At 41.4% G+C, this 23,687-nt stretch overlaps 1 protein-coding gene across 1 annotated transcript in view; it reads right to left on the bottom strand.

Moving 5' to 3' along the window:
• tmeff2a (transmembrane protein with EGF-like and two follistatin-like domains 2a) overlaps window positions 1-2,558 on the bottom strand; it is a 110,111-nt gene extending 107,553 nt beyond the window's left edge. The window contains exon 1 of the mRNA XM_020089685.2: window positions 1,794-2,558. Within this exon, the coding sequence (XP_019945244.1) occupies window positions 1,794-1,983 (190 nt within the window). The 5' untranslated portion in view covers window positions 1,984-2,558. The remainder of the gene's footprint in view (window positions 1-1,793) is intronic.
• Between the last annotated feature and the right edge of the window lie 21,129 nt (window positions 2,559-23,687).

Below are 23,687 nucleotides of genomic sequence, written 5' to 3'. Positions count from 1 at the left end.
TCAGGAAACTGCTGCTCACAAGTGAAATGACACTGAACTCATCACCAAACCGTCACTCAATGCTGATGTTTTCAAAGTGCATGATATGAGGAACAGGTGAATAAACAAGCCCTGGGAGTTACTGTCAGTTGTATTATTATTATTATTAGTAGTAGTATTACTATGTAAGGGGGCTTATCTTCACTTGTTGTCTTCAATTAAATTTAACTGGTGCCGGGTGCATGCGTTTGCGTGCACGTGTGTGTGTGTGAGTGTTTGTGTGTGAAGCTCAGTGCATGCACTTAAGCTTCCTCAAGGCGTGTTGGATAAAAGCCTTCGCCGAAATGCATGCGAGAGTGTGTCAGGAAGTGGGGAGGTAGGCAAATGTGTTACTTGGACGGGGCATGCATACCGTTATCGATCACTACAAACCAATCATCGCCACCATCAACAGCAGCAACAGCAGAAACCAGACCTACGGTGTGGCATGGAGGTCAGAATGTCCAAATACCAGGGTGAATCTCAGAAATGTTCCAACAGATCAGCTCAATAATCACTGCCACTGACATTTGCTGTGGATTCTTCGAAGAAATACTCTGAGGCAAAAACTGTCTCGACAACCGATCAGACCTGGACGGCAACTAAAGCTTCAGTTTTAAAACGATCAAATACTAGATAGAAACATGTGATTAAATAATGACAAATGTTTTAGGTCACAGTAATTTAAAAATCATATTTCATCATTTGCAGATTATTTGAATCTAAAAATGAATTCAGCTGTTTTAAGTAGCCAACAATCTTAGTTAAATTAATCAATTTTGAAAACTTTGATGAGATCCCTATTTTGTGACAGGGAGGTTTTGTATTAGTGGAAAGTGAAGTGTTAATTTATTTTTAATCTGCTGCCAGATGCATGTCACTGTAAAGGATCTTTACATGATGTTCCCATACAAGATGAAAATAATGCCCCTTTTTTATTGAGATATTTAAGTGCAGCCCACTGGTGGGCCTGCTCTGTCTCTGGCTGGAAAAAAGGCAGGACTCTCAGTGGGCGTTTGACGTGTGGCTGCAATATCAATACTTGTGAGTGTGTAGAATCGGCTCGGAGCTATTTTAAGGCTTCCGACTTGGACACGGGGCGGCAGGGGGAATATATGGAGGCACAGTCAGTCTGATTTACAGAAAGGGAAGGCGAGGCGCTGTGAGCTCTGCAGCCCCTCGTCCGCTGCTTTCTCCCCGCGGAGGAGAAACAACTTTACAGGCTGTTAAAGAAACGATCTGCGTTTATACTTTACAGAAACGAAACAACCGAGCTGCCCAAAAAGCGTTGAAACTTGATTAACAGCCCGATCACTCAGTGGGATTCCGCCTGTTGTAGAATTGAGGGAATTAACACCAGCGATCACACAAATGAAATAGACAGTCGAGTTGATCAGATCCCTTAAAGTTAAGTATTTTTGCCTGTAGTCTAAAACTGACCATCGTCCCCTCCTCATACATGTGGATATGATCCTAATGTCGCTGCTTTCACTTAGTTTTAATGGATCTTCTAAAAGAGTGTTTATTCGGACGTGTCGCTGTCATGCGCCGCCACAAACTCAACAAATCCGCATCAAGCAGCTTCCCCCCCAAAAACTCTGCATCCTCTCATCGTGGAGCTTAGCAGCGTTTGATATCTGCAGCCAGAAAAATGCTCCACAGCACCGGCTCTGCAGCCGGGCACGGTCGCTGCATGCGCACAAACATAAAAACCACAACAAACAAACAACAGGAGAGGCTGCTGCAACTCTGCCCCTGAATGCATTCACTCTCACCGGAGCAGTTCCAGCCGGTCGGCGTCTGGCAGTCGCTGAGGGAGGACGGGAAGGCGCGCAGCTGCTCCACAGGTAAAGTGGCGAGGAACGAGATGAGCGTGATCCGGAGCCAGCCTCCTGCCGCGCCGCTCCACTGGCGCAGCCGCCGGGGCTCCGCGGACGGTGCCTGCGCCGCCACGGACAGACCCATGTCTCACTGGCCCCGGCAGTGGCACGGGCGAGGAGGGGGAGAGACGCGGACGCGCACCGACAACAACTCCAATCCCGACAGGTTCAGCGGGGCGCCTAGAGACCGACAGCAGACCATTTTCCGTGCGGCGACACCGTGCGCCCCATGTAGCAGTGCCCCGTGTAGTAGACCGACCGAATGCGGGTTCCGCCCGATCCAAGGGAGGGCAGGCAGGCAGGCAGGCTGCTGCAACAAGAGCAGGACGTGGCGGGGGTGAGACTGGCGAGGGTGTGGGTGAGCGATGAAGGAGGGTGCAAAAAAAAAAAAAGTTATCCAGGCAGGCGAGAGGACTTGGCGAGGAGGAGAGGAGGGATGCTCGGGGGGGATGAGGAGGAAGACGGGAGGGAAGATGAGAAAGAAAGAAAAAGGAAGGAGGTGATAGAAGTGTAAAAGTGAGAGGATGCAGCCAGAGTATCCCAAGGACAGGGTCTGGAGACGGCGGCAGATGTGTAATAGTATCCACGGGTGAAACGAGCGGCTCTCCTGCGCGCACCGAGCGGTCCTCCCGTTCACTTTGTACGTGTGTTCAGAGTCACAGCGAGTTGGTCTCTCTCTCTCTCTCTTTCCCTCTCTCTCTCCCTATCCCTCCCTCTCTCTCTGTCTCTCTCTCTCTCCCTCTTTCTCACTCTCTTACTCTCTCTCCCTCCCTCTCTCTCTCTCACCAGCAGCTGGTTATGATCACGTGGAGTATGATGCGAACAGGGAGGGAGATGTGCTGGGTGCAGGGGGGCTCCTCGGTAATAATTGGAGTATCTTACTGGTGGAGGTAAAAGAAAGGGAGAAATAATTGAGAGAGAGAGAGAGACAGAGAGCGAGAGAGAGAAACCAAGAAAGAAAGACAAAGATTTCTCAGGGCATACAGCCCGATCAGACGATGAAGGCTACACCTCAGATAGGCAGTGTAGCTTTCAGGGGAGCATGCACTGACTTTAGCCTATAATTGGCCAGAAGCATTTAAAAAGTCTGCAGGAATGGATTCGTCCAGCCCGGCCTGGCATAATTGCTCCGCTTTGAAACGGCACGGTTGCTATTCATAGGTCTGTGCCTGCAGGCAATCCAAAGAGACCTCAATATTATTTGTATATTTTGGACATAACCTCCCGCTGTCGCACAGGGCGGGGATGCGGCTCGTAATTGACGTGCTTTTGGCCATGAAAGCCCTAGAAAGCAATACAGCATCCGAGTTAGAGTTTCAACATGAGAACACTCACCCTGTTTGAACCAAGGAAATTGGAAGCCATGTGCATGGAAAAAAGTCCTATAGAGGAAACAAAGGGGTTTCTGTTTCGGCCTGTCATGGCTTTAAAGACACTTTACCTCAGGATATTAAGGAAGCAAAGCTGCCATCGCATATACACAAATAAGGCTTTTATTCCTTTTACTTACTTAAAGATCATTAAATGGGATATCCTTAATTTGTCTCAGCTAATGGGGTTCATCACACATGGGTTTCATCTGCAGCGCAAAATAACAGCTAGTCACAGTCACACAGACACACATGTTCACACCCAGAGGTCGTCAGGGTCGTCTCAAAGAATAAAAACAATGGATTTTGATCATAGACACACTCTAGAGGGGAGTTGGGTGTGCCAGGGGACTTCAGAGATCCTGATGATAATGACTATGCATTTAAAGATGGCTGCCACAGAGACCACCCCTGCAACATGTGTGCAACTATTCTGCAGGCTCTACAAACAATGGCAGTGTCTTACTTAAAGAAAGGGTTACTGATTTGTTTCATGAGGGTATAGATTTGAAATAAGGGCCGATGGGAGGGGGTGGGATGTATCAGCTGCATATTGAAGCTTTTCCAGGATTACCAACCCTAGCTTTAATTCACACACGAGGATATGTTCACATCGGCATTGCCACACTAGTTGTATTGAAATTGTTGTCAGGTAATCAATTAGTGAGGAGTTGTTCGCTTGTGTTGCCAAAATTATCAGGAATTATCACAGTTTTTTAATTTACTGCACGTACATTAACAATGTCCCACTGGGAGCCATTTCCAGGAAAAAAAGGAAGTGCTGTGATAAACCCTCAGTCCACATGCTGAAACAAGCTGTAAACACTATGCTGACATATTATCATCTTTTAGGTTGATATTGCAAACAGTGGCTAATCCAGCAAATAGGAAGAAACATTGGCATTCATCTGGAGTCAATGTCTCCATTAGCTCCTGAAGGAAATATCTGGCTCTGCAGCTGCTAAATGCTCCTCTGTGCTCACCAGCTGTTAACGTTGTCTGTCTGCATTTTACTGCTGAAAACAAGCAGGGTACAGTGGGGTGTTAGAGAGTTTAGTTTTGGAAAAAGTTGACTTCTGCCTCCGAAAATGATGCTCAACTGAAAGTGAAGCAAAACAGGAAACAAGCAGTTAAAAGATGCTGTGAGGCTCAGTGGAGGTGATCTGAAGTACAAAGGGTGGTGCATTTCACTCAAATAATGAGTTGATCCATCGATGGTTCATGTATAAAGATAGTAACTGCAGCAGCTTTAGCTGCGGATGGCTGTGCATCTGTCTGTCATGTGTTTTGATGTATTACTGCCTCCCATTGGACAAAAACTAATTTTACCAAAATGTACAAATCAATTTATTTTGGTCAATGTAAGATTTTTCCTGGTCAGGTTTATCAATACTGATTAATAATTCTTACTTCGAAATCAGGATCATATGACGGAGTATTTGGCCCACTTCAAGGAATTAGAAAATAATGACACAAGAAAAAAGTTAGAAATGAAAAAGATGAAGTAGTAATATTGTGAGAAACAAGTTGTAAATTTATGAGAATAAAGCTGACATTAACGAGAAAAAGGTCATAATTGAATGAGAAAAAAGTGATAATGATTTTATTCATGCACAACAGATTTTTACTGCTGGACCAAAAATCGTGAACTGCTCTCTTGTATCCTGAGAAACTACGTAACCCCAGAACACAGATGATAGATTATATAAACATTTCCTCCTCACAAAAGAAAAAACTTCCTCCAAGTCAATGTGGCTCTTTCTTGCACAATTCTTTCGAAGTACTGATACTTATTATAATGTAATTAGGTCAGTATGTTCTAATATTGCAAGTTTATTCTTGAAATCTCAGATATTTTCCCCTTTTTAGTGGCCTTAATACTCAGTCCTAGCATCATGTCTTGTGTGTATGTTTTGAGCATTTTTAGCAGTGTGTTTGAGGTCTTTTTGGAAAAAAAAACCAGTTTTCCAGTTATCAACTGATGTGACCTAATTTAGCAAATTTGTTCAGATTGCAACAGGCGGTTGTATTTATGGGGGGTGACTGTAACTCCACTGATGAAGGTCACAAGATTTGGCTGAAAGCTCAATAAATATCCAGAGTTGTTAAGTTATTATTATTATTTGATTTAATCAAATATAAAAATTAATGGGACTAATAATGTTGGATTAGCTGCAGTCCAGATGTTAGAACAGGTTCAGTGTTAATCATAGTTTTTTTTAATCACCAGCTCCTCCTGTCCACTAACTTAATGTCCTTGAGCAAGACGGAGGGCACTAAATTTCTGTCAACGTCAAAAGCTTCCGCCAAATGAATAATGCTTAGACTTTTTTTTTTTTACAGTCTTTCTCTGTAAATTTGTCAGGCAAAATCAGAGGAAGGGCTGAAGCAGAAGCTGGATGAATATGTATCGTAGCATGAGCTGAAAACTCTGACAAAGAAGAGGAAAACAGAAGGCTAACTAGCAGAGTGGTGGCAAGACAACCCAAGGCTGCCTTTGTACTTGTGCTAATTTGGACTTCAAAGCAAGGCTTCTCTCCTTTCTTCCAGCAACCTTCATTTGTCCACTGAAGCATTCGGGCAAACTGTACAGCTGCTGCTTTCCAGGAAGCCGTGTATGATCTAGTGTGTGAAATAGGAGCAGAACAGGCAAAATAAGAGTAAAATATGACAGGTTTACTATGATGGAGTTTGAGGAGTTGGTTTAAATCATTTCTCTGCGAGCAAAAGCTATTCCTTCAAATGAAGTAGGTTCTCTTTTCTTTCAGGAGCAAAGCTGTGGAGAGGAAGCTTTGGACCTCGCTAACATTAGTGACACTTGTAACACACTTGTCAAACTTACTTCCTCTACAAGTCATTCTGATTCCTGGCAGAGCGAGGACAAAAGCAACCTGCCAGCAGGGGCAGAGCATCTCCTTCAACAAGCTTGCCTCGAGTGAAGCTTCAACCATTTTGGCTGATGCAACACATTGCAATAGAAAGGAAGAAAGAAAAAAGACACACAGACACACACATGGACTGATGTGACAATGAAGACCAACTGGGCTGAGTGTTCCAGACAGGCCCGGTATGGTCGGGGAAAGTAGGGGTGGGAGGGCATGGCCATGGGTCATGGTCACAGATCATTTAGCATATGGTCATAACTCAGCTGCTATCAATACAGTTTCCTCAATAAACAACAGTGGTTTGGCCTGAGTGACGGGTCTACTGGTTTTCATTCGCAGTTCATCATTCCTCACCAAGAAAAACACCAAAAGTTATTTTGCTTGTGATGTCAGTCGCCGCAGCACTCTGTGATGTGTAAAACACGAGGCTGACTTCGGACAGAAAGAAGTTTACTTTTTAAGTTTTTATTTAACTGGCAGGGATACTGTAGACAAAGCAGCAGATTAGTTCTTAGATAGTAGGTTTACAACTATGAAAGCTTCATGGATAGAAACTCACAACACGCTGAATAGCAACAAATCATTCAAAGAGTTCTGTGCACAGTTTTAAAAATGTCTTTTAAAATCGTCTTCTATGGTAAAATGCTCTCTCGTCTGCAAAGATTTTAATCAGAATCAGAGGAGGGGTTTATTGACAAGCAGGTTTACACCTACAAGGAATTTGCTGTGGTGTGTTTCTGCAAGTATAAGAGGAAGTAAATAAAGTTACATTTAAAAATTTAAATTTTGTAAGAACCAGGGGAGGTATGGTGCAAAATGTACAGTTAGTCTGTTATTTTCCACGGGAAGTTAAAGTGTACAGGCATAGGCAGGGACATCAGTGCAGTTCGGTTAAAGGGTCCCGGGCCTTATTGATGAGGCCAGCAGCAGTCGTGGAAAAAAAATTTGTCGTGTGAGGCTTTGGCAGGTGGAACTTCTTCAGCTGCTACATGAAGTATATTCTCTGCTGGGCTTTTTTAGTGAGGCAGCCGATGTTCAGCTCCCACTTCAGGTCCTGGGTGATGAAGGTGCCCAGGAACAGAATTACTCCATGGTGTCCAATGGAGAGCCACACAGGGTGGGTGGCACTTGGCTCTTCCTGACGTCCACAGTCATCTCCACTGTTCTGAGAGCATTGAGCTCCAAGTTGTTGTCACTGCACCAGGTCACCAGGTGGTCAATCTCCCACCTGTAAGCAGACTCGTCCCTTCCAGAGATGAGCCTGATGAGAGTGGTGTCATTTAAAGTCCACAAACAGAATCCTGCCGTAGGTTCCTTGGGATTCCAGGTGCTGGAGGATGAAGTGGAGAGCCATATTTACCACATCATCCACATCTGTTGGCTCTGTAGAGGGTCGGGAGGTTGGTGATGTCCTCGAGGTGGGAGAGGACAAGGCGTTCAAAAGACTTCATTACCACAGCAGTCAAGGCAATGGGTCTGTGGCCTTTAAGTCCTGTGGTCCTTTTTTGGGGACGGGGATGATGGTGGAGGATTTGAAGCTGGCCGGCACCTAACATGTCTCCAGTGAGGTTTTAAAAATGTCTGTGAATAATCGAGACAGCTGATCGGTACAGTGCTTAAGGGTGGATAAGGAGACAGTCAGGTCCGGCTGCTTTGCAAAGTTCTGTCTCCTGAAGAGCTTGTTAACATCCCTCTCCTGGATGGAAAGGGGTGACACTTTGGTAGAGGGGGAAGGGGGCACCGTGGTGGGCAGCTGTGGAGAGTCACAGACCCCTGCTGAGCTGTTGCTATTTTGTAGTTGGCCACTGAGACCATGGCAGCAAAATGTCTTTGCCACATTGTCGAGCTCTGCAGGTATTGCAATAAGATTTTAGCAGATATTGATCATTTCTGTGTAGATATGAATAATCTGCAATCCCCAACAGTTAACCTACATGCAGGCATTAGTAGTTCATCTCGTGGAATTCATGCTGGTGCAATAGGACATAAACAGTCTCCGCAGAATAATAATCAATATGCCATGCAGTAAAATATGCCACAAATTACTAGAGACAATAAATTGTTGCGTTAAATAGGCAATACAAAAAAGGATCATGTGGGCTCTTTCCACGAAGCTCGATTAATGAAACACAACAAAGCTGTATTCAATTTAACACTCTTTCAACCGTATCTCCTCAAAACATGTCTACACAACTTAACAGCAGAAGCAGATGTGTATTGGTACAAAATGTATTTAGATGCTGCCTTTCGGGATTTATTATTTATTTAAATCAATTAAAATTAAACATTATAATTTGATTTTAAAATGTGGCACATCACAAATATATTGAAGGTAACGATGAGATTTTTTACATTATGAAAAAAGGTATGTTAAGGGAACTAATATCGATGAGTGTGCAGTTTGGTGCAGCTTGACTGTTGGGCCTTGGTGGATTTATTAGCTCTACTGAGTGCCATTATAGTTATAGGCTCTGCCAGTATATGTGTTTCTGCTCTGTCCACATATTGACTGCTGCCCCTGTGGTCCTTGCTGGGTGTGGGTTCCAGATCTCTGCATCTCCCGCCAACACTCCGATCAAAACTATCGCTCATGTTCTCAGCAAGATCAAGCACTATTTAAAGACCGGCTTAACCACCACTGCTCTGCCAGAAAGTTCTTAAACCAAGTCTGCCTGTTTAACCGAATCTACCCTGCTGTTCTTTGTGCCCAGGATCGCCTGCCTGTGTTACCGTTTGCTACACTGAGCCAGTTCACCCTGCAGTTCAACCTCACAACACACTCTGTGCTTGCTCTGCCTCGCCTGCGCTGGACCTCTGAGCCTCTGAGCTTTGAGTCTTAATGATACTGAACTGATAGCTCAGAAATTTGGTTTGCATTGCTGCAACATCCACAACCTCCAAAGTAGCATCATATGTTTGTGTACAAAAAAAGAATGTGAAGGGAGAGAAAGGGCAAAATAATATGAAGTAGTACGAGCTACCACATGTAGCTGTTTTCTATGCTTTGCTCTGATCATACCAAGTAGCCAAAATACAATGAAACTGTATGTCTTACTACTACCAATGCCTTATATGTATTTGTATATTGTTCATGTCCAAGTACAGTTGAACAGTTAATCTCAAATTCCATTTTCCCAACAGTGCCATCATCCCTTGGATGTAACTTGGCCAAACAATGTATTGTATCTTGGTCTCTGAGCAGCTGGGGTCCTTCATTAAATTAATTACTAATTTTAAGCGTACAACATAACCATACAATAATAATAAAGAGTAGCCCTATCAGAGAAACATATTTTTGCTCAAGTATGGCCCTTACAACAGCCAGTCTGGCTTCTTTAGAAGGGCATTGTTTATTCTAGAGAGAGATGAAGACCAATCTAACCAACCATGATGAATGGATTAATAACATTGCTATTGCCAGCAATAGCCATTGCCCCTGGCCTACCTGTATAGTTTCGTCTCACCAACCTTGGGTTGCATCTTCACTGGACTCTGTCTTCACACTGTTTTTTAGGTCTGTTGATGATTGACCAATGACCATGTGTCACATATACTGTAACATCACGGCTCAAGGTTAGTGGTGCCCTACTTGAAGATAAGCAATCCATCTTGCTTTGGCCACCTTTGCAGACAGTTGTCCCTGTCCCTCTGATTTAAGGGCATCTTTAAGTGGTGAATATCTTTGATGCAAGGAAGCATATGCTAAAAATCATATCAAGTGCCTTGATCCAACATCAACATTATTTTTCACCAAAAAATAATTTGTCCCAATAATTGGGAATTCCAAGTTTTCCTTAAAGTAAATTTGAAGTGAATCCTGTTTTGTCCTGGGCCTCATTCTTGTCCTTGCAATGATCAACAGACAGGGATGTTGCTGGACTGTTAACCGGGAGCTGTGCCTAGAATCTTTTAAAACCTTTTAGAAACTTACTTTTAAATAGACATGCATTGATAAAAGCATTTTTTTCTTGAATTTGAGCTCTAAATACATTTCTTTTTGTAACCTTACCCCTTGAATTTAGAAAATTGTGTTATTGTTGCTGTTATAATTATTGCTTAATTATTGCTTGTTTCTATTTAAAGTAATTGTCGGCCTAATTACAGTCTATCTGGGTTAGTGCAACTCAGATATCATGAGTTGTTCTATTTTCTTCGTGTAGTTTCACCATTTTAATGAGTGAACCCCATAATTTCTATAACCCCAGTGTGAGCAGGATCGTCAAATTACTCTAGAGTATGAGGAGGACAGAACAACAGCAATGGAAACTTTTTTCCCCATAACAAATAAAAATAAATCTCTCTTTTACTGCAGGGCAGTTCAATCATCACCTGCATTCATGATCATGTCATGACCAATGTCAGAGATAAGGTACCGTTATCACTGTGGTTATATGCATTGATAAAGTAAAGATTCCTGAAGCTGAACAATGATCCAGATCCAAAACTTGCCCTACAGGGTGTAAAACGAATAGCAGTTTTTGTTGGCTTTACCTCTAAGCTGTCCCACACAACTTTGGTATCAAAAGTAAATACGTGTCAAGGTCAGTGCAGAGCTGGTACAGCTGAGCTCCTTTTTGATTGATCCTAAAAAACATTGCTGAGTATTGGCTTTGAATTTATAAGCAGCTGCAGATAAAACTTCACAAATGCACATTGCACTGTCACTGAACAGAAACTTTCCCAACATTTGCTCCTCTGTCTGCAGCTCATTTATCTGTGCATTAGTCGGACTGAATACCTGGTGAGGTATCAGCGACGCCCATGCAGGCAATGTGAGGAGGAGGTCTGCCTAAATGCAGCCCAGCCCCAGGCTAAAGGCTAATTACATTTCTGACTTGCTGAAATGGCAGTGACTCCTAAGAGAGCATTCTGGAATAACACTCAACCCCGTATCAGATATCGGATGATTGATTTTTACCTCATAATTACTGTGATGTATTAATAAATCATCCATTTCTTTTGTAAATCTAGGGGGCTGACAATGCCATGGGAATCGTTTGCTGGTATATATTACCCATGCCAAAAGTTGAAAGGTTAGAGAGCATATCACATCACACTGTGGTGTAAGTGTGTCAGCAAGTGGTGATTGCTCTTGGAAGCTTTGTATGTGTGTGTGTGTGTGTGTGTGTGTGTGTGCGTGTGTGTGTGTGTGTGTGAGCGATTGTAAATGGCAAGCCAAGTGCTTGTCAAACCATCTTTAAATTATTGTCTCAGAGTTTCTCTGCCTAACTGAAGTACTTTTAAAAAATGATTAATGCTAGAGTTAGAAAGGCTTACATGTTCAGACCTTCTGTTCCAGTCATTGCCGTCATCATCATCGTCATCATCATCATTACGTTTATTGTAATTTGCCGTCCATCTCCTAAATCTGACGTCTTCTTCCTTGTGTTGTCACTTTCCACAAAATCTTTCATTGTCCTGTTGTTCATTCAGAAAGCTTATTACTGCCTGAAGACAGCAGCAGGACACATTTATAAAAGCATCATAGGCAACTACACTCTAATGACATCATCAATTATTATTTTTTCAATGAATATTACTGTTATTATTTACACTGTATACTGAGTTGAACCCACTCTGGCCTGTAACTCCACTGTTTCAGTTCACTCTCACTGCCCTCATAGTGTTGGTCTTAGCAGTTTTCTGCTGAAAAAGCTCCATAACTCCTGATTCCCATACCTGCTCAGGCAAACAGCAGACAGACACAGTTAGAGATGATCTGGTGAACATAGTGAAACATTTGGCTGTTTAAGAGCCAGATATTCTCCTGTGGATTTGATGGAGACCCAACAGAGTTAATAGAGTGAATGTTGGACTTAAAATCCATCATGGCTCCATCTGAACTGCTTGACGTTTGTAGAGGTGAGTAACTACTTGATAACTGATGAAGCGATTATGTGTCAATGCTGTGTTAACATCTTGTTCCTGCTGCAGAGCCAAAGCGATCAACAATGGCAGGATAACTTTTGTGGTTGGGAAACATGGATACACTTTGGGATATGTTTTTTACATAGGAGCACTATAACATTTTGGCTGGAGTGCTGAATACAAACGTAAGGAGGGGCAGCAGAGTAACTGAAAGCATGACTGAGAAATGTAAGGCCATTAACTCAGGAATGAATGAATTCAAGAATGAATTCCATCAACAGTTTGGAGATACTAATGTATAACTCCCCCTGACACTAAGGCTGCACATACTGTCGGCATGGATATTAAAAAATGCCTTGCTATAGAATTTGAACTTTTATTGTTCCTCCAGGCAGGAAAAGAAAAGAACTTGAGCGTGCCAAAAACACTTTATTTTTCACAAGCAAGTGTGCTCTGTACATGAATAAAACCAGGAAAGAGTGCATCCATCCCTGACACAAAGCCATTCAGTCCATGAAATATCCATCATAAATATCCCAGTGTGCTTTCAGTCAGATGGATGCTTGAAGAAGTGAATGAGGAAGTAGCTTTTTCCTCTTCCCTACTCATGGGAACTAATAGAGTTAGCCTGAGGGTAATAGCCTGCGGTTCAGGGGGAAGGCAGCTGCAGCACAGTAGTTACAATCAAGCAATACCATACTTACACCTAAAGCACCACACCCCTTACATGATTGATGATCTCTCACACTTTTAGTGAGGTTGGTTTGAGTGGGAATCAAGACATTGATCCTGAAAGTGTTAGCATCTACCTATAGATCACGTAGTTAAAAAAAAAAAAAACTTTTTAAACCTAAAATAAATACTTAATGCTTCCCTGTGGGAAGTTGGCATGTAATGTTTTGCTTTTAATGATGTACTACAACCATGTTTTTATTTTACTTTAGTGAATCAATCCTCTTCTTTTCCTTGACTTAATACTTCCATTGATTGGTGCACATCCAATGAACTCACTCAAACACACTAGTGGTAATGTGTCTTGATAGTGGGAAAAGTACTGTATGGACAACACCACGTTGAAGCTTTAGAATATGAAAAGCATTTGATGATTGTTACTGCAGCAGTTCTATTTGGTCACCTATAATAACGCCTTCACTCCCTAGTGTTTTGAATCCCAGTACTGTCATGTAAACCAAGTATTTTTATACTTTTCACTTGTGTGACCTTATATGGAAACCACAAAGAAACCTATAATCATGCTTTAATATTATTACCCACAGATACTTAGATGCTTTACACCTGGGACCTATATTTCATTCATTCATATATGTGTGTTCATTCAAATGCATTTGCAATAATTATATAGGAACATGTATGTATATGTGGCTCAGTGCATCTGCAACGTGCATACAAAGTGAGTCAACCGTACCTGCCTCCATGCACCACCTTTCTTTGAACCAGAGTTTTAATGAGCAGGTGCTCAGCAGACGAACAAAAGACATTAAGCACTTTGTTTCTCCTGATTGCAGGCACACATGCTCTTCTGGGTAGAATGATGAGAGAAGGAAACCAGCAACATCCACCCTCCTGATTGGGCCTCAGTTCTAACTGTGTGTGTGTCACCCTCTGTCTGTCTGTCTATACTGGATCCTTTGGATAACAATCAGTCACCACACATGTAAGGTCACATTAGGATTACAAGAAACTGCAGCTCATACAGAAATTAAAAAATCCTCTGTGGCAAAAAGAGAGATAAAATATTTTTGCCATTACAATGCGTCTAGTGATAGTTCTATAAAATTTCTGAGGGGATAATTTGTGCATTCATTTTACACTTGATGCATTACATAATGTCAGTTAATTAAGTAATAGCTAACTAAATTATTATTATCATTATTATTATTCATTCTACTGCCCACCCTTAAAGGTCCAGTGTGTAAGATTTAGGTGAAAGGGAACTATTGGCAGAAATGTAATATAGAATAATCCTCATGGTGTTTTCTCTAGTTCGTTTCATCTAAATTGTATGAATTGTAGTTTTCTTTACCCTAGAAAAGGTCCTTTATATTTAAATACTTTATATTTACATCGAGGGGACCCTCTCTACGGAGGCTGCCATGTTTTTTACATTGGTCCAGACTGGACAAACTAAACACCTTTTGAGTTTTTATGAAAACTGAAGCTGCACTGCTTCATTTACCAAAATTTGTCACACACAAAAATTATGTGTGTGTGTTTGTGTGAACAGTAAATGTATGTGGTGACAAAACTAGCATACACTATATAACTGTTTAGGACAGAGTTAAGAGGTGAGACTTCTGTGTTTGTGTGTGTGTGTGTGTGTGTGTGTGTGTGCTGCCCATATCTATCTAGCCAAAAATGGAGGGGTGGGTTAAGTGTTTGAGTCCACAAAACACTTGTGAAGTCTCAGGGGTAAACACCATTGCAGCCCAATCGGTTTGCCCATCGTAATGAAACAACAGAAAAAAGCATAACATACCTCAATACTGCTCCTGTGGTATCATCCAAGTGTCCAGAAGCCACGTCATTTTGATACAAACCTATATATCCTCTGATATCCTCCTCGGAGGCTTATTCACATTCTCGCTTCACACACTCTCGCCCAAAAGCATGCGCGGGTTGCATGTTTGCATTGCTACGTCCACTTTGCAGACTTTAAGGCTTAAAACAGGTCCTAAATTTTGAATTTGATTGTCGGGGCTTGCTGCTGCAACACAATTTACCCCTGAGACTCCTAAAGTGTTTTGTGGAATGATGTGTGTGCGTATTACTCATGATGTGGGGACCTAAATCTGTTCACATTTTGGGAACCAAATATGGTAAATGGTGATTATTATGGTTATGGTTTCGGTTAAGGTTAGGGTGAGGTTAGAGTAAGGCTCCAGGAAATCAATGCAAATCAATGTAATGTCCTCTGAAGTCATGAAGACATGACTGTGTCTGTGTGTGAGACAGAGAGAGACTGTGCCTTCATGTCTTCAGAGACATAAAGTGTCATATGTTATGTGTGTTAATGTGCATTTCTTTTCCTGAAGTCAAAAAGCAGTCAGGAGTTGCTCAATAGGTCAAATATATTAGTCCTCAGTGTGCATTTGTTGCTGACATCAGTGCAGTGCTCTGCTAAGTCAGCATGACGTGGCAAAAACGACTTAAGTAAAATAATCTGATTCGCAGTCTACAAGTCTGGATCCTCACCTGAACCATGGAGGAACACTGAGAGTGGTCTTTATTTGGCATGTTGAGAAAATTCAAAAGCTTAACAATCTAGTTACAATATGATTACAATCAGTGTATATAATGGGTCACTGACAAAAAGAAATCAAGCTCTTCATATCGAATATAGTTATGACAATCAAGATTTGTACAGCTTTTGCAATTCTGAAGTAAATTGGTGTCAATGGCTTAAAAAAGTGAATTAACAATAATACTGGACTCTGATTACTTTTGTTGGTTGATAATTTCTGGTGGAAAGAAAACTACAATTCTACAGGCATTAATAAAGTATTTTTCAATCCTGATGGTGTGCAATGACATCAGGGATCCTTTTAGCACTTTGAGTGATCGTCAGATTCATATCCTCAGGTTGAAATTATTTACTGTGCAAAAAACCTATGTTGCAAAAACATGATCTATGCATGAAGACAACAACTTTATACCAGAAAATGCACATTCCACAAAAATTGTAATGATTTTCATGGCCTGAAGGGAGCCCTCCATCTTGTTTCTGCAAGAGTAAGGTGACAGTATAGTTAGTGCTTTCCATGTCAGGGCTGAGGAGATAAGGTCGTACAAAAATGGAAATGGGGAGACCTATTATTTTAGTGTTTGGCAAATTAAATTCCTTGGAAACATCGTCTGGTTTGAGAAACAAGTCTTAAATAACAGATGTTTCAGCTAAAGCACCGAAAAGATGCTGAGCTGCACAACACACACACAAATATTAAATATGTGAACGTGTCATAAAAGATGGAAGTAATGTGGTGGTTTATGAAGGTATGAGTGGGTTGACTGAAGTCGTGCCAAATGATGACTCAACCACCAGGGTTGCTGGCTGGACTGTTAACCATAAGTGGCTGAGCTCAGATTCATCTCCATCAAAAACCCTTTAACACAATATTACATCTGAGCAGACTGTTTCTGTTCATTTAAGCATTTTATGAAAGCACATTGCTTAAAAAAAAAAAATTGCATATGAATATTGCAGCCACTCAAACGTTAACAATTAACATGTCATTCATTGGTTGGAAAATCATCACTGATGGACCTTGAGATGAATCCTACCTTACTACCTGTACCTCAGTGGTAGCATAAGAAAATACTTTTATCTGTGGAAAAATTAAGACTACGACAATTCTGCCTGTGTCACTTTTTAACCTGACGTAACTGACCTAACGTTGTCAGTTTAACTAGAAGCCTAAAGCTGTGTTTTATGGAAGCTGTAGAAAGTAGCTGTCAGTGCATGACCTGATAAATAAATAAACAAAATCTATGACATTTCTGTCTGGCGTTGCGTGACCAATGGAGGCACAACTAAGCTATCATCGCTAACAAAGTGCAATACACAGCAGGCTATGATAGCTGTATATAAATATGCTCTACTCACACCATATTAATATATTTTGGAGCTCATATAGATATTTACCATAGACTATGTATAAAGATGGACAACACGTCTCCACTTCCTTCCACTATCCAGAAATGCAGCCAAAATATCCCTGATATAGACGTTGATATCTTGAGCATCTGGAGCCAGAGGGATCCGGGCATAGAGCCACAGTAGCGAGGTCCTGCTGGTACACATGCTTAACCAAATGTTAGTCAGTTTCACAGTCAAACATGATGTTTCAACATGTTTTCATAGTTTAACTTATAAAACCAAACTTCACAGAAAAAGACAACACTTGGGCATATCAGCGTAATAAGAACTACCTAACTTTTTAGTTTGGCCCATGTCCTATCAACTAACATGGAGAGGGTGTGGGTTATGAACTATGCTGCAGCCAACCACCAGATGGTGATCAAGATACTTTGGCCCCACTTTTTTGGAGCAGTCATGTCGTCCAACTTTATAAACACCTTGTTATATATTTCCACAACTTGTTCAGCATCAGAGTATGTTTGTGCTGTAGCGTCACTTATTCCACTAATATATTGGATTGTGGACTGCTTTATAACCACAATTTCCAAAAATTAATGAAAAAGAAACTTTATTATTATCGTATTTTTCCCAATATTCTGTGTAAGATAGTCTAGCTGGAGATGTGACCATGTCACGTGAAACTTTGACACACTGGTGAAATATTAAGTAAACAAGTCATGAAATCAAACAATGAGAACTGAAACTAAAGGCACATGCTTGAGGCAGCACAGCTTCATTTTCCTTCCTGGAACAACCAAAATAACTGACATAATAGGATTCTGCTCAAACCATGACAAAGAGGGTCACTCAACACAGTAGGCATAATACACAGAACATCTTCTAGCTCCCTTGAAACTCCTGCACATTTCTCAATGCTCTATAAAAGCATGAAAACCTAGACATTACCACTGTTATAGAAGTTTTCTGGAAGCTGGTGAAAGGAGAACTCAGGCAGCAGCTGATGTCTTATGCAAAATATTTTAATGTGGACTTGATGCATCAAGGAGACCAGAAGGTGCAACAATATACAAACAGTAACAGAGTAACATGAGAAATTGTCACCCCCAAGTCTGAAGATGTCCTCACACAGTATCCCCATATATCTTCCTCTACTTGTGTCACCCATTCTAACAGCACATCCATGAATGGCTAGAATTGGTGTCACTCTCTATGCAACATGTAGGTGTTTACATCCCATTGGATAAAGTCTAAATATGAATTCCTTAATCACATTGTGTCCTTATGTTTGCCACTGGTGTAATGCACAAAAGAGTGGAAGTTGGTGTCTCTCTGTCTGGAGCATCTGAGTCAGATATGAATGTCTCTGAGCGTAGACACTACAATGAACTGTTGGTTGGTACTTTATCTAAAACCTGACCTTGGGTACTGCTTAGAGAGAGAAGGGAGTATCTGTGGATTTACCCAGGCACTCTTCTCTTAGTGGTGTACAGACATAATGTAATATACACTATATATACATGATACGGTATATAGTGGCATATACAGTAATGTGTGAGGATATACAATAATTCCTCAACAACCACCAATACCTGACATAAACCAACTTACCTAGGAAACCCTGCACTTCGTTCAGTTCAGTGATGACATTAAAAATTCTATAAAAATCAGGAAATGATAGGCGGGTCCTCCTCCTTAACTGAAGCCCTGCATGGTGGGTCTGAACCAAACAAACACATGGTAAACTAGCAGTTGTTCCTTTGGCTGTACTTACCATAAACAATGTCCTAACCTGCAATACAATAAAAGGTAACTTAGATTTTAGTGAATTCATGACAGCGAGTGTTGCAACGTTGCAAAAGTAATAGTAAATTACACTGAAATGAATACATGTATACAACTAATATCATGTAATGTGTTTGCTAAACATGCAAGGGAGAAATATTGAGCAAACTTACAGTTATCCTCACCCACTTTGTCACATGCAGCGTTTAAATATTAACAAGAGTAAAGCTTTAGAAGCAATACCTCTACACTTTATTCTCTAATAAGGTTTATGGGGCACACATGATTTGAGTGGCAGCAGGCACTTATGACAAATTAGTGTAATTGCCATTGGCAAAGGAAAGAACTATATTGAGATGTTATCTAGGCTGCATTACAGCCAGAAGAAGGAACATCGTGGAGCTTGTACCCTCATTTCTAGGTTAACTTGGTGATTTGTTTTTTGGCACAGCTGACCCTGACTCACTCCTCACAGCTATGGACACTTCTACCCTCAAGGCCTAAAGCAGTTGTCGGGTAGGGGTGTATTGTTCTCTTTGAGTTTGAATCACCTTAATTTAAATATTTATGAGCAGCATAATCATGGCTAGTAATAATCTGCTCTGCAAGAAAGTTTGGATCTGAGATACAGAGAAGTATCCCGTGATAACTAGTCTTACCTGTTGTTCTTTTGTCCAGCTGCTGTACTGTAAGTCCTACACCTTGGATATTGGATCCTTAAAACAGTGTTTAGTTATAAACATCAGTGACAGTGATATATTAAAAGTAAGTTAGTGCCATAAAATTCAAATAAACTGAAGTTTAATTGTAAATTATAGAGGGCTTTTTTTCAGCTTTTCCCACAGAATTAATTCAATCCATGCACGAAGGTCACTCTCACACACAACAGACTCTGCGTGACAGGTTCATAGACTAAAAAATGAAGTTCTAGCGTAAAAGCTAGCTGAAACGATGAGGTCTGACTGTCTGCGTGGAAGGTAAAGTGTAAAAGAATTAAGTTCACTGTGAAACTGTGGTGGGACAAATAAAAATATGGCGGGCTGACACAATCTAAGTATTCAATAATAAACAATGCCATTGAGTTTAAAATGAAACGTCAATATCATATCTAAACTTAGCCAATATCTAACTGGAGTGAGAAAAAAATAACTACACACCTTACCGCAGCTGTCAAGATTCCCAGGCCTGGAGCAAATTATTCAGTGACAACACATCTGGTAAAGGGAGGTTTGCTTGAGGGTCAGGGACATACTGAACATAATTCTTAGTCAGGCTTCAAACTTCATCACCAATTTCCATCAGCAACCTTCCAGAGCCCCCTGAAGCTCACATAACTCAGAGGAGGAAAACCCTGCGGAGTCATCATACTGCATACAACATTTGGAAGTCTTATTTAAAAGCACTTTATGGTACATGAAGGTTGTGGTTTGTTGAGCTTGAATTTACTTTGGGATTTCAACTCAGGAAATGAGACTCCTACTCTGCAGCACTTTACACAAGCCTTTCTCAGGGCGAAGCATTGTGCAATCAAATCGGACCACCACAAAGCGTTATTACAGTGCACTAAGTGAGGTCCATGTGTAAACAGTAAAGAAGAAGATTCACTTTATTGTCATGTTTACACTATTACATGCATACACAAAATTAATCCTCCGCATTTAACCCATCCAGTTGGCACCTGTCGAAACACGCACATGCATAGGAACACACATAGACAGATGCCATGTATACACGTATACTGGAGCGGTGGGCTGCTGTTGTCAGCGCCCGGTGAGCAGATGTTGGGGGGGAGGGGGGCGGTGCCTAGCTCAAGGGCACCTCGGTCGTGGCATGGAGATGAGCTGCCACCCCACCAGCTGTCAGTCCATCAATTTTTTTCAAACAGCGGGATTGAACCGCCAACCTTCCGGTTATTGGACGACCTGCTCTACCGCTGAGGAAAGGAGAGCACATTGGAAAAGCATGTAGGGATGTTTCTGTTGTGGTCTATTGATGAACTCCGACAGGTGTCACATCACTTTTAATATAATGCGAGCATAGTTTGGAGGAGGTAGGTGACCAGCTGCTGGGTTATGATAAGACAAAATGTATCTGACACTTACCAAAAGTGTACTTAAAATCAACACAATACAAGATTTTCTCTCAGCCATACTTGGTCTTCCCCTACAGGTCCTCTTCACTTTCTTTGGTGGCTCTGCCATTATGTACATATTGAGAATGGCGAGCTAGTTGTCTCATAGCTAGCTGTTAGTTCTGGGTCTGGTTGTTGATGCGTGACGTCATGCAGGTCATAATGTTCCAGCACAGTACACCAGTGATACATAGTGCAAATGCAGGCCTCCAGGGAGCACTGTGGCAATGACAGGCATGTGATTCTCCCTATTATAAGTTTGTGTACCTGTTTGTGATTTCAGAGCTGTTCTTTGAAGGTAGAAAAACAACATAGACTTGCTATACATGTTACAAACTTGTCATAACAGCTATAGGAACCAAGCTTTAAACCTCTAAAGCATTATCCACTTCTGTATTGTCCATCTGTTAATTCTGCTCCAGTCACATTTTTGGAACATGTAGCAGCTAATTTTCACAGCTTACATTGCATCTTTTGTTTTAGAAAAGAGTCAGTCATTTAATGTTTGTATAGGAATGTGGAGGAGAAACCTGAAATGTAATATTCAATCTAAAGCTGTGCGCTGATTTCTCAAAATGCCAATAGAACAATTTCACACCAATACATGGTTCTTCGTGGAGACCATTTATCCCTGCACTTGAGGCCACAGGAAGAATAAAGCAAGAGGAAAAATTGCATAATTAAAGGAAAAAAGCTTATCTGCTTGGTGCTTCAGCAGATGTCTGAATAGCAGCCATTATAGATCGGAATTGCATCATTATTTAGTCATAAGCACAGTCTTTCAAAATCTTCCTCCAGTGGTCATTTAAAACTCTCCATACAGTGTTCTTGTTAAAGTCAGATCGCTGTAAATGTTCTGGTACAGGTCAATTGAAGAAATTCAATTGTGGCCCTAGAGGGCAGACAGGCCACATCGTACTCCCAGGCCCTTATAAAGTAATTAATGTTGCAGTTGGCTCAGAAAGTGCAATCCTTCTTAAATCTTCTCCTCAGTGGGGGGGGGAGGGCTCCTGCAGACCTGGGGGCCTCCTGCAGCAATGAGGCAACCACAGTCTATTGTTCATGTCATTAGCTCGAGCAGCCCACTTGGCTAATTGGTTAGGCAGAGTTCATATGGCTTCCTCTCTGATTTGGCTAGCCACTGGGGATTGGGGGGAGTGAGTAATTAGAAACTTGAATTAAATGTAGTTTTCACAAATGCCTCAGAGGAGACTGTGCAGTGTCACCATAGGGTGGGCGTAATGGGGTGTGTGGGGGGTGTAGCTGAAAGTCATTAAATTGAAACTTTTAACATTTTACTGATTCAGTATGTTTAACTATAACAATCACTAAGTCTATTAATACTAATATATATAGGAATAATATTAATTAATACATTGATTGATAATACCTAAAGAATCTGCTCAAACGGACAAAGCAGGCATCATACTGCATCATACTACTTCTGTGATGTGACTCTAGCTGTTTTCAAAGATATCAAAGACAACGAGGTTCAAGAGCTGTTGGTGACACACTTGAAAACGTGATCTCCACAGCAGAAAGGATGCTTTATTTCCTCCCCCCCAGTCTGCTCCAGGTGCTACCCCTCACCTGACCGCTCTCTGGAGATTTGAATCTAGTTGCGAATGAGCGGAGAATCTCCAGCTGCGATGTTGTGATGTAAAAAGCAAACCTGCGGGAAAAGTCTGGATCCAATTGGAGTTCATGTCTGCTTATAACTTCTCATCAATTTAATGATTCAAAACCCAGATGGTTAGCTTAGCATATTCTCCCAGCATCTCAGCACCAATTTAACATTGTCTAGTCTTTAAGTTGTGATTATCAAACTGTCTCCTGGTTGTTGCTTCGTATTTAGCAAACAAAGTCTAACCGTTGCTAAGAAAGTGAATATGTCTGTTGAAGAAAATATAGAAGTGTGTCTTTAGCGAATGAATCTGAGGGGAGTTTTCCTTCTCATTGACATGTAAATACAGAGTTCCTTTGTGGGAGGTAACTTCGGTGCAATACATCTTAGAAAGTGATTCAATGTGACAGCTGTCACACTGAACTTGCTTAAATGTATATGAGCAGCATTAGAGTAGAGAGCGTATCCTGCTCCTGAAATCAAGCTTGCCATTCACACTCCAGCAAGAGTCAAATATTTACAGCTGTGTGGAGAAAGATAACCCCTCCTCATTTTGTATTTCCATCCAACACACAACCTCTTACCAACCAACTAGAGTGTTATACTTCATTCAGCTGAATAGCAGAATCTGATACGCTCTTTACTCCAGCTCCACTTTTCTGTGATTCTGAAGAGGCTTGACATTCCTGCTCACCTAGACCATGCCCCCTGGAGGCAGATGTTAACACTCCATTTACACATTTTTAGGTTATCCATGCCACTGCACGTCTTTTAACCAAATTGCACGCTGTCAGCTGCACCTAAAAATAAAGATGCAAATCACTGGACAGAAATTTGACACAAGATCATCTCTCAGAGGAAGCCAAACACTTTGAGGCTGGCTCTGTGGGAGAGTGGAGCTGATTATGCCCCTGCAGGCCTTCCACGGTAATCTGACATATGCAGTGCTTTGCACTATTACAAGCTTTGAGGCACTGATCAAAGGAATGCGCTCTAACAGGGCCAGGAAACAAAAACAGAAACAAAGGAACAAATGATTTAGTTCCGACCCCAGTTTGATGTTTACCTCATGCTCATCGCGGCCTCTTTGCCTACTGACTTCACACTGCCTCCTCCTTGTCTCATATTCCTCACAGCCCCCCCACCACCACCACCTCCACCAAAGCCCCTGCAATCACTTCTACCAACAAGCAGAATAAATTATTTCTGTCACAGAAATGCCACTGAAAGCTGCTGGACTCCATTCTGTGTGACCAATACAGTACAAATATTACTGGCAGATTTTTTGCTTATTACAGTATATAAACAAGAAGTGACAGCACAGAAAGCACAGGTTTATTTTTTCAAATGTAAAATGTTGTGCTGCCTATGTGTCTAGAAAAAAAAAATCTTTGATTTGATTTAAGGTATCAAATTAAGTAACATCACATGAAAATATAAGACTCTACAATTTATATCCGTGTGACACAGAACATCAGGATGAGGAAGAAGCAGAAACAGATCTTTTACGG

Source organism: Paralichthys olivaceus, chromosome 10 (genome assembly GCF_024713975.1).
Source record: "Paralichthys olivaceus isolate ysfri-2021 chromosome 10, ASM2471397v2, whole genome shotgun sequence".
NCBI lineage: Eukaryota > Metazoa > Chordata > Actinopteri > Pleuronectiformes > Paralichthyidae > Paralichthys > Paralichthys olivaceus.
This window is presented reverse-complemented; position numbering and strand designations above follow the sequence as displayed.